General features: G+C 46.6%; 1 protein-coding gene across 1 annotated transcript in view; it reads right to left on the minus strand.

The window, feature by feature from the left end:
* The window catches only part of GLS (glutaminase), a 607,111-nt gene that overhangs the window by 109,439 nt on the left and 481,406 nt on the right, over positions 1–16,266 (minus strand). The window contains exon 15 of the mRNA XM_069225886.1: positions 14,956–15,017. Within this exon, the coding sequence (XP_069081987.1) occupies positions 14,956–15,017 (62 nt within the window). The remainder of the gene's footprint in view (positions 1–14,955; positions 15,018–16,266) is intronic.

Below are 16,266 nucleotides of genomic sequence, written 5' to 3' on the forward strand. Positions count from 1 at the left end.
AACTTTCTAAAAGTAGCATTTCTGAAATAGTAATATAAAATCCAACTTCACCATTAAGCAGGATTTTGTATCACCATTCTGGCCATACTAAATATGACCTGGCTACTCCTTTCAGATCAGGATCTACCACTCAAACAGGATATGAGGATAACCCTAATGCTATCCTATGAAAGGAGCAGGCCGCACAGCAGTGTAAAAACAAATTTAGGAGTTTTACACTACCAGGACATTTAGAACACACATGTTCATGTCCTGCCTTTTACCTACAAAGCACCCTTCCCTATGGGCTACCTTGGGGTGACTTATATGTAGAAAAAGGGGAGTTTAAGGCAGGTAAGTACTTTTAAAAGCCAGGTCGAGGTGGCAGCGGAACTGCACACACAGGGCCTGCAATGGCAGGCCTGAGACATGGTTAGGGGGCTACTTATGTGGGTGGCACAACCAGTGCTGCAGCCCACTAGTAGCATTTAATTTAAAGGCCCTAGGCACATGTAGTGCACTTGACTAGGGACTTACAAGTAAATCAAATAAGCCAATTAGGTATGAGCCAATGTCACCATGTTTTAGGGAGAAAGCATATGCACTTTAGCACTGCTTAGCAGTGGTAAAGTGTACAGAGTCCTAAAGCCAGCAAAAATGAGGTCAAGAGAAGAAGGAAGGCAAAACGTTTGGGGGTGACCCTGCAGAAAGGCCATTTCCAACAATGCCTATAGATTTTACTCTTCACCGGTGTCAATTTCATGTTCACACCAGGTGGTTTGACCAGGGGTCAGAGAAAAGAATTCTGAGAACTGACTGAAGAGTTTTTTGCAGTCAGCTTGTTGCTGGTCAGAGAGGCAGTCAGCAAGAACTACTCCCTCCACTGAGCCATAAACTGGGTTGTAGGAGAAGAGGCCAGGGAGAGGGTACCTCTCTTCTTTCTGACCTTCATCAGTGACCATGAGCAAAGGCATGTCATGTCAGCCATGTCAAAATAAGGCGTCAGGCGATTCATATGAAGCGGCCTGTGGGGGCTTTTAGGAGTGCTTACGTCAACCAAATAGGTGACTGCACCTTTCTTCTTTAATGGTGTGGGGGTGTAGGAAAGTAGCCTCTTTCTAGCATGGTTACGCCACTTTTAGCCCATTTGTCAGTGTGTCTATCCTGTCTAACACTGGTGGGTCAGTCTCTAGGTCCTGCTCTTCCTGATCCTTACTGATCCTCTGTGTGTTGGAGGTCGGATTGGATTAACAATCACAAGAGTAGAGTTTTGTTGGGATTTCTACCTCTCTTCAGCTTCCTAGAGGCACATAACTCCCTGAGTTCCTGGAAGGTGAGGCCCTTATATTTAGCTTCTGGGTTGTGTCCTCTGCTGGAGGCATGTTACCTAGAGTAGAGCGGGTGCACCTACCTACTATAAGGTTCTAGACTTTCTAAAAGCTTAGAGAAAGGGTTATGCTAGGCCCCTACTTACCTAAACTAGAAGTATAGAAATCCCTATTACCAACCGCAGTGTGTCCTAAGGACTAGACGTGACCTTTTCTGTGGAAAGTCACTGGTGACAGAGTGGTAAAGCAACTGCAAGTATCTTATCCCACCGCTGCACCACCAATGTAGGAGGCTGGTTCAGTGGGTGGTGAACACCTATGGTGTTACACCTTCTACTGGTCCAGGCAACACTTATTAGATGGTGTTACAGTGTCCAGCTAGGCAGGGCTCTCTAGTGGTAGCAGTGGTGAGCAGCCAAGACTTATCAAAGAGGAGTGTGAAGCACCTGCAATACCACAGTAGTTACACAGTAACTTATCACATATGAAAGGAAACATAGAGTGTTGCAAACATAAAAGTACTTTATTACAGGAACACCAAACCAGATTACTAAAGGTAAACCCCATCTGGAGGTAAGTACACACAAAATATACACAGACAAGTATTGGGAAGTAGCATAACATAGTAAGGGCCCTATAGGGGGTCCAAACCATAAACTAAACAGAAATTTGCAATGCAATGGGTCTCGTTTTTGCTTGAGTTAGAGCTATTAGCATAGTAAATTCCTAACTGGACCTTTCTTGCCACACAAACTGAATATAAAAAGTAAAATAGTTGACATAAGCGAGCCGATTCAAAGTGCCACTGCAACCATGAGCACCAAGGAGAGACACAAAGACACTACAAAAATGCATATTTTCCCTGAGAAATGCAACCGTAGTCAAGCATAATTGAATAATGTAATAATCTGAAGTAAAATAAATAAATAACTAAAGTAATAATCTGAAGGCAACGTCTCACATTACTTTAAGAGATCTTTGGACGGTGTGCAGAAATGAAATCAGTGTATATATGATATGTTTTACAGTTTCGCTCCTGGTGTAGTCAGTAGAGGTTTGTTCTTCCTCCATTTCATGTTTGCAGGAGTTTGATTTCACTCTACGAAGACTCATTAATAGCCCAGTGAAAGCTCCAGAGGTCACTACCATTCGATAAACGAACTACATGACTGTTTGAAAGCAAATTAACAACTTTTCACATATCAATGGCTCAGTGATTATATGGAGCTCTTTGCAGCTGGTTATTTTCTCCTGCGTGCTGTTGAGCTCCTAGGGTGCATGAGATCAATAGACAGCAACGCCGCCGGTCCAAGGGACACTTGGAACAGAGAGTCACTATAGGAATGACGCCTTGTTGAACCAATTATAGTGACCAAGTGGTTAAGTCAAGCCCTTTAATCAGCAACATTGAATCTGAAGTCGCTGGGGGAGTTCTAAATATTAACAAGGACTCCTGCTCAAAAGAAGGTACAGGAGATCATCAGAAATAATATAGGTCGAAATACTAAATGGCGCCCAGTGTACACCTAATACTCAAAGTTCATAATCGCAGCAGAAGCTTGTGTTAAGTAAGTACATTTGAATACATCTTTCTGTAACACTAACTCTAGGATGGATGCACTGTGCCAGCTTCATGTAGCTGCATCGTGCTGGAGTCAATCGTGGCTGCCACTGTACTTGGGTGGTGGGGCAGGAGGGGATATAGAGTTAGAACTATCAGCAATGTAAACTCCTTAACTGACTTCTCTTGCCACATAGATTGAAAATTTTAAGTAAAACAGTTTCACATAACTGACCGGACTTTTCTTGCCATATAAACTGAAAAGCGAGCCGACGGCCTCCATCAGCGCAAAGCAGACACCCAAAGAGAAAAAAACGTTCCCTTGCAGTGAAACCTATCGGCAAAAGTGCAATTATCCATGTAACCAGCAAGAGTGCAATTACCTATGTAACAAGATCGATGTCATGCAAAGCGCTCGACTAAATAAAGAGAAAAAGTAGTCCGGAAAGCAGACGGAAAACATCAAGCCTCATATGTTTTCAGTAGTTGGCCAGTGTGCTCGAGGAGGGCTAAACAACAGAAAAGGCATGACGTATGCATGCCTTTCACTAAGAAAAGCATGTGGATTTTAAAAGGCAAGCCCAAGAACCAATGAAAGTGACCGACGTGACATGGGTGGGGTTAGAAGACCAAAGAGAGATTACAGCAGGGGACAGAGCGCTTTGAGCTCGACCCTAAAAAGTGGAATGCGAGAATGGGTCCCCCGCCAGAGGATATGGAGTAGTCAGCCAAGGGCTGAGAGAGAGTGGCTCCCCAAGAGGTAAGTATCTAGAACATCCCCAGAGGCCAGGAGAGGAAAGGTAATTTACCTGGTCGTCCCATCGGCTAACAAGGGGACTAGTAAATGGAATATTGCAAAAGCAGGAGCAGGCCGGTGGAACCAAACTGTGGATTCCGGATGAACAACATATGCAAAAGAAGGGTACAGGGTCCAATCCACACACAGGTGTCCAGGTGGGGCAGGAGGCAATGCCCACCCTTCTGTGGGTGAAGATCCGGATCAATGGAAATGGATGAAGTCCACCTGCGGGGCAGAGGAGCTGCAGAGGAGTCCCTGAAGTCACCTAGGAGCTGTCCATCGTCGGTCGCCAGACTGCAGATGGAACAGTGGTCAGGGGGACCACCATCAAGCACAAGCAAATGCAACTGGAGCTGGTGGAGATTTGCAGAGCTAAAGCGGACCAGCAAGGTCCTGGGGACTCAACTCTTGGAGGGGAGTCCGGGCTGACCCTGAGAAGACAGGAGAGCCAGCAGAAGCAGTGGGAGCTCCCACGAGCAACCAGTGGCAGCAGACACAGTAAGTCACAGTGAGGCCCAGTCAGCACACCTAAAGAGGAGTTGCAGGTTGCCTGAGCAGCAGAAAGGAGAATGCTCTTGCAGAGGTGGAGTGCTGGGGGAGGGCTACTTGGAGCCTGAAAATCCCTTGGAGCAGGCATCAACAAGCCTTGGTTGGTGCAACTGTTGTGGTGCACAGGGGTTCTGTCTTGGAGGAAGAGACAAGGGCTCACCGTCTCCCAAGCTGGACAGAAGGCAGAGGGGACCCAGAGGACCTCTCAGAACCAGCACCTTTGTTGGAGAATCTCCTCAAGTCCAGAGGACAGCAGGTCCCAGAAGCCATACGTCATTGCCTTAGGTGCCTGCAGATGCAGGGGAGTGACTTCTTCACTCCATGGAGAGTCCTTGTGGCTTCTTTGCTGCAGCTGAACTCTTGCCGACCCCAGAGGATGCACAGCTGTGGAAATGTTGCAGGTTGCTGACAGGAGCCGCAGAAACAATATTGCAAGGAGAGGTTGTCTCGGTGTTGCAGTCTTGTTCAGTTCCTGTGAAGTCCAGCAGCGGTTCCGGTGGCCAGGAGCAGAAGATGTATTTGCAGAGAGGTCCTAGTGAAGTCGTGCACAACAAATCTGGGGACCCACCAAGAAGGGAGACCCTGAATAGCCCAAAAAAGGGCTTGGTCACTGTCTGCAGTGACGTCCTACCAGAGGGGGTCACTGACCTCAGCTAGCTAACCTAACCAGTCAGATGCTCCTCAGGGCCTCTGTACATCTTGTGTCCAAGATGGTGGAATCAAGTGGCCACGCGGAGGAGCTCTGGGCACCACCCCTGGGATGGTGATGGACAGGGGGTGGTCACTTCCCTTTCCTTTGTGCAGTTTTGCATCAGAGCAGGAACCAGGGAACCCTGGACTGCTGCAAACCAGATTATGCAGCAGGACACGAAATGTGCCCTTCAGAGCAGTCTGGTTGTGTGGGGAGGCTACATCTCCCCATCCCAGTAACACCTATTTCCAAGGAAGAGGAGGTAGCATCCTCTCTACCACAGGAAATCCTTTGTTCTTTCTTCCTCTGCTTGAGCTAGTCAAGCAGCAGGAGGGCAGAATCCTGTCTATGGGGCTGCAGCAGCATGTGTTCTCAAAGACCCTGAAAGACTGGTACGAGTAGTACTGGGGGGTCCTCTAAGGATCCACCACAGAGCATGGAATCATGCCACCAATACTGCCATCAGTATTAGGGTATGATTCGGACGTGTTTGATTCCAAACATGCCTAGGTTCGAAGTGACCATTATGTAGCTTGGCCACATATGGTGTGCCTGTGGCCAGAACATAGCTAAAATGGCTTACCCGCACTTATGCAGTCCAAGTAATTTGAACTGGAGTTTGTAGGGGCACCTCTGCCATGCAGGGGTGCCCGTACACACGGACCTGCACCCTGCCCTTTGGGCTGAAAGGGCCTACCATAGGAGTGACTCATAGTGACCTGGTGTACTGACCTGTAGTGAGAGGGTGCAGGCACCTTTACATGGAGGCTGCAAATGGCAGGCCTGCAGACACAGTTTGCATTGGCTCCCATGGATGGCATAATACATGCTGCAGCCCATGGGGATCCCCTGGTGTACCAATGCCCTGGGTACCAAGGTACCATATACTAGGAACTTACAGGGGTACACCAGTATGCCAAAAGCGAGGTGTAAGGAGTACCAAAGCAACTAAATTTGGAGGAGAGAGCACAATCATTGGGGTTCTGGTCATCAGGATCTCAGTAAAAACAGTCTAAGCACACTGGCATTAGGCAAAACGTGGGGGTAACCATGCCAGAAAAAAGGGACTTTACTGCCCGGGAATCAGAATTAATTGACAGAGGAAATTCCAATTCTGCACGTGTATGCCAGGACGGTGTTCTGGGTCCCACACTCCATCTCTGTATGTCAATTATGTTGTTTCTTTTTTATGATCAATGGATGCAGATACAACCTTGCTGGCTGGCAACAAAGTTCCGATACTCCTCTGTGCGAAGAACATCCTTTTAATCTCCAAGACCCCGACTGATCTGCAGAGGCTCCTCCAACGATTTGTGGAGTTCTGGTCTATTCGGGGTCTGGAGGTCAACAAGAATAAAACCAAGGTGATGGTGTTTAATCCCCACAAGTCTTTTAAGGGAAGAGTGGCTATGGAGGGAAGTCCCCTTGAGATGGTGGATAGCTTTTCTTATCTAGGAATTATGATTGCAAGATCTTTGTCTTGGAAGCACCATGTTAGTAAAGCTGCATTGACGTTTACCCAAAATGCACTCACTAGGGAGTATTGTTTTTCCTACTTTAGGCAAATTTCCATATTGCTTTGCATATATGAAGCTAAAGTCCTGGCCTACGTGCTTTATGGGGCTGAATTATGGGCTGGTTCCAATCTTGATCTCCTCTCGTCTGTGGAGAGCAGGTTTATTCGCAATTAGGCCTTCCTTCCATCTAGTACCCCTTTGCATCTACTTTGTTGTGATTTGGGTCGGAAAAGCTTTGAGGATAAGGCCAGATTGCATCTACTTCTGTTCTGGAGTCGGCTGTGTACCACTCCTGGATTGGCCCATTAGGTACTACATTGCAGGACGTCATGGCTGCAGACCAATTTCCTACTGTACCTTGGTTTTGGTGCACTAGAAATTAACAGTCTTGTACAAGCCGACCTAAGGGATCATCCAGTGATGACCCCTTTCCCACCCAAGAATGTTTTGAAGACTCTTTACTGGGATAGTGTGGAAGCAGAAGACTTTAGTAAGCTTGCTTCATCTAGACCTGTTGTGGAATTCTACCTCTTTAAGCCTTCATCTGCCTTTGAGTCTTTCTGGGATTTGATCACCACACCCTTGGACTGCAAGCTTTACTTCCAGTTCAGAGTGGGTACGCTGACCTTGAACACATTTACTGTTGGTTGGCACACTGGGGTCACGGACATGTGTCCAGCGTGAACCTCGTCAAGGGAAAGCATTGTTTATGTCCTTTTGTATGCCCGTACTACGCCCATCCTCACAGCACTTGGTTGGCTTCGACCTGCAGAAGACTGGGCGTGCATAGTCATCTTGTGGCTTTGCGGATCTTAAGGTCCAATTCCAACTCTTTGTTGTTTCTTTTTTACTAAATTCTTGAGTATTATGTGGAATCTTTGCAGAAGGGTTTGTTAATTCTTTTGAAGTGATACATGGGCAATTGGTTTTATATTGTTATATTGTGATTGCACATATTTATTAGACCATTGTTTTTAGGATTTGCATTCTTGTTTTAATGTTTTACACTTCTTATATTTATTTATTGTATTATTTGTGTATATTTTACTCTGTTTTTATGGTTTTGGTTGAAATAAAGCTTGTTGATGATGTCAATGATGTTACTGCTGCTAAGAAGGCTGTCTTGATGATAAGCAGCCAGAGGGAAGAATTGCTCAAAGAGAGCACACATAAGGTAAGTGAGAAAGAACTAGGTTAAGATCCCACTGCGGCATGATAGACGGCATAGGGGGAAACATTTGTACAAGCTCTTTATCTTTAAGAAACCTATTTACAACAGGAAACTTGAACAGAGAGGATTGATCAGGCAGCCGCAGAAAGGCGGACAGAGCAGAGAGATAGCACTTTAGAGTACCCAGAGCCGAACTCTGTGAAAGAATGAAAAGAAGAATATCAGATAGAGAAACAGAGGGAGGATCTATAGACTTCTCTGTACAATATGTTACGAATCTTTGCCAAAGGCAGGCATATATCATTTTTGATGCCAAGATAACATTACAGACTTCAGAAGGAAGGTTGAAAGCTGTCAACTGTTGCTGCTCATTCTCCACGCATGAAGGCGCAGAGTTGACAGGTGCTTCTGTGACAGAAGATCCTCCCAAAGGGGCAGCCTGATCAGAGGATTGATGATCCTTTTCCTTACCAGGCTCTCCTTGCCCAGTCTGAAGCCGCAAGGGTGACTTGGGCCCGATCATCCGGTCATTCTTGATCTTCTTGAGAAGTCTGGGCAGGAGTGGTATGGGGGGAAAGGCGTACAGGAGGCCTGAGCTTCACTTGTGACAAAAAGCATTGTTGAGCAATTGCCACCTTGGAACCGCCAACGTGCAATACTGCTGACATTGCACATTCTTTCAGAGGTGAATAGATCTACCCAAGGCTCTCCCCACTGCTAAAAGAGACCTTGCATCACCTCCAAATGGAGACGCCACTCGTGATCCGCTAGGCATTGAGTTTGTCCACCCTGGCATTCAGAGAACCTGCCAGGTGTTGAATCACCAGGCTCTGCCTGTTGCAGTACCACATGGCAGTGGTGTTGTCCGTGAACACCTGTACCAACTTCCCCTTGACAGAGGGAAGAAATACCTTCAGTGCTTGTCGGATCACCTAGAACACCAACATGTTAATGTGGAGTCTAGATTCTGCTGGAAACCAAAGTGCTCTGATCGCCACCTCTCCCAGATTGCTGCCCCTTCCCAGAAGTGACACATCTGTCACTACTGCAAGGGCTGTTTGGGCAAGGGAGAGGAGTCTGCCTCCGACCCAACTGTTGTACTCCACCACTGCAGGTCTTTTGTTAGTTCCTTCCAGGATCTGGACCATGACAGAGAGATTTCCCTGATGCCGCACCTACTGGAACTTCAAGTCCCACTGCAGAGCCAGCATATGCCATCTGGCATGTTTTACTAGCAGGAGGCCATGAGGCCCAGCAGCCTCAGAGTCAGTCCACCAAAACCCAGGATAGAGGCTGAAACATCTGTATCATAGCCTAAATATCCTGGACTAGATGCTTAGGAGGATAAGACCGAAACTGCACTCTGTCCAGAACAGCTCCTATGAAAGGGACCATCTGAGAGGTAGTCAGGTGTGACTTTGGCATGTTTATAGAGAACCCCAGCGAATGCAGAAGGTTCGCTGTAGTCTGGGCGAGGGAGACGACTGCCAGGGGCAAGCTCGCCTTCAAAAGCCAGTCGTCGAGGTAGGGGAAGACTGAAACCCCTAACCTGTGCAGATAAGCTGTGACCACCACCATCACCTTGGTGAACATCCAAGGGGCACTGGTAAGGTCAAATGTCTGCACGGTGTTCTGAAAGTGTTTGTGGCCTACCTTGAACTGCAGGTAACGTCTGTGGGCAGGAAGGATGGGAATATGACAATACGCATCCTGTAAGTCCAGTGCTAACAGGAAGTCTTCAAGGTCTAGGGAGGACAAGACCTGAACCACCGTGAGCATCTTTAACTTCCCCTTTGTGAGGAAGAGACTTACGGTCCATAGGTCTAGAATAGGGTGAAGACCCCTGTTCTATTTGGGTATCAGAAAGTAGGGGGAATAACAACCAATCCCTACTTCTGATATTGGGACCGTTTCTATGGCTCTCTTGGCCAAAAGAGATGTAACTTCCTCTCGGAGCAGTGACAAATGATCCTACGGCAGCCGTTCAAATGTGGTATGAGGGGAGGAAAGGATTGGAAAGGCAGGGTATAGCCCTTCCTGATGATTTGCAGTACCCATGAGTCCAATGTTATGGACTGCCAGTGGAAGAGGTGATGATGTATTCTCCCTCCAACTGGCCCAGCAAGGTCCTGAAGATTCAAAATAGGAGAGCTTAGAGCCTGCAGCTACCAGGGCCTGGGTGGCGTACAATTTCTGGTCGTAAACCATCTAGGTCTGAAGGTACCACACCCTGGCATAGTCTGGGTAGGTTACGTGGGATGGAAAGGGACAGAAGGCAGACAGCGGACGAGGGATCTCCGAGAGGCCCAAGGACTTGGCCATAGCCCTAGATTCCTTAAAGCGCTCCGGGCCATGTCTGCCTTCTTGCCAAACAAGTGAGTGCCATCAAAGGGCATGTCCGTCAGGTTGCCTGGACACCCCCCCAAAAACTATAAGTCCTCACCCAGGCGTGGCGCCTTAAGGCCACTGTCGATGCAACCACTCTGCCTAGCAATTCAGTTGTATCTAAGTCACACGGAATGGTGAACTTAGCTGCGTCTCTCCCGTCTTTTACCGCTTTGGAGTGTATGGCCCGGACCTGCTACGGGAAAGGCAGCACTTCACAACCATATCCCAAACGAGAAATGGCCCAATAAGCACAAGGTGTTCAACGACCTCAGTGCCATGCTGGTGGAAGAAAACAACTTCTTCCTAAGATGGTCCAGCTTCTAGGATTCCCAATGCGGGGGAGCGAAAGAGAAGGCTTTGACTACCTTGCTCTCCAGGATAGGGTGTTGACAGAGGCAGCGAGTTTCGTCTGGCGCAGGGCGATAGCGGCAGGCAATTGTCCTATTAACAGGAGCCCCTGTGCTGGGCTTGGACCAAGTTCCCAGCAGGTCGTCTAAATGTGCTTTATTAAAGGGCAGAATGGGTTCAGGCATAGAAGCCATAGGCTGAAGCACTTTCATCAAGATGTTCGTCTTGGTAGCCACTGAGGGCAGTTCTAGACTGAGGACCTCCGCTACCCTATGCACCACCATTGCATAGGAAGCCTATAAAGATGGAGTTCCAGACATGCGCCTGTATATTGAAATTGCAGATAGATGCATTTTCATAGAAGTGTGAACTAAGCCTGATTTTGCCAACGATAACAGTTATGGTAAGGTATGCTCTGGTGGTGCTACGATGAGGTGAATATTTCTCTTTTGTACCCATAAACAAAAATGCTTTCTCTTTAATCTGTATGCCCACTCCTTTGTAGCCACAATGGGGGGCAAGAGCAAGCCAGTATCTGGATAGGTGGCTCTCTGGTCACCTATCCAGATGGCGTCTCCTAGCTCCTCATACCAGTCCAACGTACTCTCCAACTGGTGTTCTAAAGGGTCCAGTGACCCCTCCCACTCTTCTCCCATACCTGGCTGAGTAAAAGTAGGTTCAGGCAGTGATTTGGCACCTGCTGGTACTGGAATTGGTGTTGTGCTAGGCTGTTTCGGCTCCAGATCATCAGAAATCAGGAATGGGGCTGGCGCTGCCAGTGGGTGCCGCCGCCGGGAGCATCGGCATCAAGACCGGCACTGGAGAAGGTCACCTGGGTATGACCAGAACCAGTCGGGATCCAGAATCTGATCCAGGAGACCGCACCGTAGCAGAGGCTGAAGCCGCGGGCATGGAACCAATTGGGGCCTCCTCAGAACCCGCAAGGCCCTAAGGCGCGCCAGAGAGGTTGGCCCATTCGAATACATGACGCCTGGCCTCGTAAAACTCTTAAATGAGGGGAGGAGCGGAGTCGAACTGGGCAGCAGCTCTGCAGAACCGTGCTGGGAACGCCGATGTCCCCCACTTGTCTTGTCGGCCAACAGACGAGGTGAAGTTGCAGTCATCTTGGACTTCTTCTTCTTGTGCCTCTTCCCCGAGTGTCCAAAGGACCTCGTAGAAAACAGAAGAACGGTAACCCACGCCCTCGTTAGCAGCAGACTGGACTACGGCAATGCCCTCTACATGGGAACTACGGCCAAGCTCCAGAGAAAACTCCAACGCATCCAGAACGCCTCAGCACGTCTCATCCTCAACCTCCCTCACCACGAACACATCTCCGCCCACCTCCGAACCCTACACTGGCTACCCATCAACAAAAGGATCGGCTTCAAAATTCTAATCCACGCTCACAAAGCCCTCCACGACACCGGACCGACCTACCTCAAAGGTCGACTTAACTTCCACACCCCGACACGCCAGCTCCGCTCCACCGACCTCGCCCTCGCAACAGTCCCTCCCATTCACCACACCACATTCGGTGGCAGGTCCTTCTCCCACTGCGCCACCAAAATCTGGAACTCCCTCCCCACCAACCTACGCAAGACCCTGGACCTCCTGTCCCTCAGAAAGCACCTCAAGACTTGGCTCTTCGAGCAGTAGCACCTCCCCCACCCCACCCCACCCCAGCGCCTTGAGACCCTACTGATTGAGTAGCGCATTCAACAAATTTATTGATTGATTGATTGAATGGGAGCAAGAGGACCTGGGGCCAAGACCTCTTGCCGGTGTTGCAGACTGCCAGGCTGTAAATAGCTTTAGGGACCGCTCCATCAAAGCCTTTGGCGCTATGACCTGGTAATCCGAGCATGACTTGGAGTTGTGGCCCTCAAGGCACTAGAGGCAGAGGAGCAAATGAGATGGGGGCCAGTAACTGACATGGCACAGTGACAGGCATCACACAAACCCAGCCCTTCTCAATGGCATCCTCGACACACATAAAGAAAAACTCTGCAAAATATAAAAAAGGTCTATTAAATAGCGACAGAAGGGTGGCTCTCTCCGGATCTGTGCTAACTGGTGCAGAAAGAAGAGAACTCACTCCCGCACATGACGCATGAGAAAAACAAAGGTAAGGAACCTGCAGCTAGAAGCCACCATCAGATGACAATGTCATCGCCAGGTCAGTTGTTAACTGTAATACTGGCAGCTTCCTTGTTGGTGGTCTTACCATCGAAGATGGTGTCTTTGCAAACATCTGTGTTATCTCGTCAATGGTCTCAGCGACGGAGTCTTTGTCATCATGACTGTCATCAACGGTGTAGTTAGGCTCACCGCTGGATGGTGTCATCGACGTGGTGGTTGTCGTTACAGCCGTAATCATCCGTTATTTTTACAGCAATGCCGTTGTTGACAACATCTTTGCCGCCAGCCTGCATTTTACTATTGATGGTTCTGAGGAAGAGTTTCCAGGGTGAAAACCCAGGTTCAAAGAAGGAGTGCTAGGCTCTCACCTTGTGGCTTCTGAGGAGATTTTCGCCCTCCTTTCTCTATAAGAAGCAACTCTAGAAGAGTCATGGTGAGTCTTTTTTAAGGCTTTCCAGGCGCCTCTGCATGACCTCTTCCTTTCTTGTGAGACACTGGAATTCTCACTATTCTCATCGTCCTTAGAAAGAACAGACTTTCTTGATTTTAATTTCTGCAGCCATTATTAAACCTCCCCTCTATATCTTTAAGAGTTTTAGAAGAAAATGTGTGAAAGGTCTTACACTCTTTTACCTTGAGGGCAGGATGAATGTGGTAGATACACTCCTTGCGTGGATCTTATTTTTTCCACAGGTCACACAGGGTTTGAAATGTCCTTTCTTAGATGGTTCTGACATTTTATTGTCAGACTCTGGTAAATGGAAGATTAAAGTTGTCTTTAGATTACCAAAACATGGTTAAATGCTGAAGAACTGAGAAGCGCTCAGGGAAACTTTCTTCACACGAAGTGTGGCAAAAAATCTGAGGGAAGGTGCCTCTGTAGGGAGTGTTTCAGAGTGTGATGTTGCCTGATTGGCTGTAGTTTGGTTCTTTATAAATGATGTGGATTAGCTAATCAATGTCTTGTGGCCATTATAAGCTATGTGTACTGTTTCTACTTCTTTAGAAGGTACCGTGGGACTCCCACCTCGACAACGGGGAATGATTCAAGCATGTGAATCTATGAAAGGTCCAATACAAGAGAAAATGCATTATCTGAATAATTTTCACAGTATGTTTTCCAAAGCAGTGAATTTTTCAAGGTAGGTTGGGAGAGCTGGGATCCTGATGGAGAATACTCTGACAAGCAACTAATTGGGCATCTTTTGAAGCATTAAGCAATTTAGGCAGTATTTACACTGGAACATATGAAGAATTAGTGGGATATGCATGACAAAGGTAAGGAATCAATTTAGGGTGGTACGTGAATCAAGTTGTATACAATGTTTCAAGAAATTATAAAGTTTCAGTGCTGTTTGAACAATAAGCAACAATAAAATTAGTTTACAGTGAACTTTTTTTTTACAAAGTCTCTAGATCAACACATACATTTATATACAACTACTGTATGTCTACTTTTAATGTTTCAAGAATTAAACATTCTTGATACATTGCTTTTTCCCCCAAATACTTTAAGACAATCAACCAGTAACTGATCTAATCCTTAGAAGCACCCAGAAGCATATACACTTCCGAACATAGGTGAAAACTTGGCTATTTCTTAGATAAATACATCACCTCCATCCAGGCAACAGAGCCTACTCTCAATACCAATCCTCAGCTTGCAACCCACAAACTGCTATCAACCCAACCAGCAAACTACCTTCATTATGTAGGTAAGCAAAAAAGGCCTACCTATGGTTTGCCGTGCCATTATATAATACATTATAATGTACCTCCATATATAACTGTTACAGCCCACAATAATACTAAAACCACAATATGCAGCAGTCAGCAGCAAATTGTAACATACCTATTAAATTCACATAATATTTGCAGTACTTCAATATAGTCCACTGACTGCAGGTCTCAAAAACCTATGCAATTTGACCACTTCATTAAATCTTACATAGACATTCAAATATGGGATAATAATAAACATGACCATCCATACAGATCTCTTTATTTCTCTTGGCCTCCAACCATGCCATATCAGGCCCAGAACTATACACAAAATCTCGGATTAGACTCCCCAGTGCAGTAACCAGCAGGACTGTATCATAGGAAATACCATAAAGGGACCTGCAGAACTGTTTAAAGCAAACAGCATACTGAAAACCATCTAGATGCATACCTGTCTCTTACTCCTTATCATCCAAACTGCCGAGTCCAATAACATGATAACCGCACCTCAGTGGTCCTCTCCCACAACATGGAAACACTTCCAACACAGGATCAAAGAAAAAAGAAAAACAACATCGTTCCAGCCACAGACCCTACATATTCTAGTGTGCTACCCATGTAGTCAAGTGCTTCAGAAAACCCCATAGGGGTAGTAAGTGTTACATAAATGCTGCAATACAACACAAAACTTGAGCTAACTGCACCTCTGAACACAGGCAATGAAAGCAGGCCTACAATGAGTCATATGCTTTTTACTTACCTCCTGAGGGCAGATACATCCCCGGTGTAGGCAGCAAACAGGAGGTTTATCACTGATTTTACCTGCAATTAAAACATTTCGTTGTGAAAAACGTAAAAATACATTTCTGCGAGTGTACACTTGCACAATGCTTTGATCTTATCTCCAAAAGCAATAAATAATGTACATAATATCTCTCCTTTTTAACTGAATTTATAAAAACGTTAACAATAAGTGAACGCATCAGCACAGCAGTCACAGTGAATACCATGCACGACACAATCGTTTATATTGTTATGGCGGAAACGAGCACAGTGTCATATCTCGGCTTTATAGAAAGGCAGTAGGTATAAAACGATGACGACTTTTACAAGGTACACAAGCCAGGCACAACTGAACTACTATCACAATGAGATAGTCTCCCCGCCCACCAAGAGGAAGTGCCTATGTCGTTAATATGATGCCTAGGGTGCCCTACCGGTAAGCAAGTATCTCAGGCAGCCCATATATCTCTGGCGTGACCCAGGTGGAAGCAACTCCGCATAGGTTTCCAGCTTTTCAATGCAGTACGTGAGGTCTTCAAGCCACTCCACCCACATGGGTGTATGGCCAGGAGTAATAAAGAAAACAGGAGATTTACCTCATTAATATGAAGAACAAAAAGGCTGGCAAATTTGATATGTTCTCGCATTAACTGGGGCACATTTTCCTTTGGATCACAAACATACATAATCATATCATCAGTATATTCTGATATTAATAATTTCCTGTACATGACGTTCACAGCTTACTGTGAATGGTGTCACCTCGGTTTGCCAGCGAGCGGCTCCATCTCTACAGCAAATAATAAACTGGACAGCGGGCACCCTTGTCTGGTGTCATTTCTAGTACATCCTATATCAACCCATTAGCATATGTGCATAAAAAGGGCTGGAGTAATGTCATTTTATAAAATCTGTGAAATGTGAGGGCATCTCCATTCTGCAGAGGGTGGCAAAAAGTAAGACCCACTTCAAGGAGTCAAGAGCCTTAGTTGCATCTAATAACACAGCCACCCTCTCTAGATCTGAATCCAGCTGAAGTGTGCGCAAGATTTGTGATGTGGATCTAGAGGATATAAAGACAGCTGATCAGGCAGCACGAAACTGGCCAGTTTGCAAGAATTTTGGGCAGTATTTTGGCATCTGAGTTGATGAGCGACAGTGGACTGTAGGAATCGTATCCATCAGGTGATTTGCCTGTTAAGAAGCGTAATAACAATGGTTCCTCCTAAAGAGGGTGGATATATCGTCTTTTCAAAATTCTTTTCAAATAGCATTAGCAGATGCTGGA

The sequence above is a fragment of the Pleurodeles waltl genome, chromosome 3_1 (genome assembly GCF_031143425.1).
Source record: "Pleurodeles waltl isolate 20211129_DDA chromosome 3_1, aPleWal1.hap1.20221129, whole genome shotgun sequence".
Lineage (NCBI taxonomy): Eukaryota > Metazoa > Chordata > Amphibia > Caudata > Salamandridae > Pleurodeles > Pleurodeles waltl.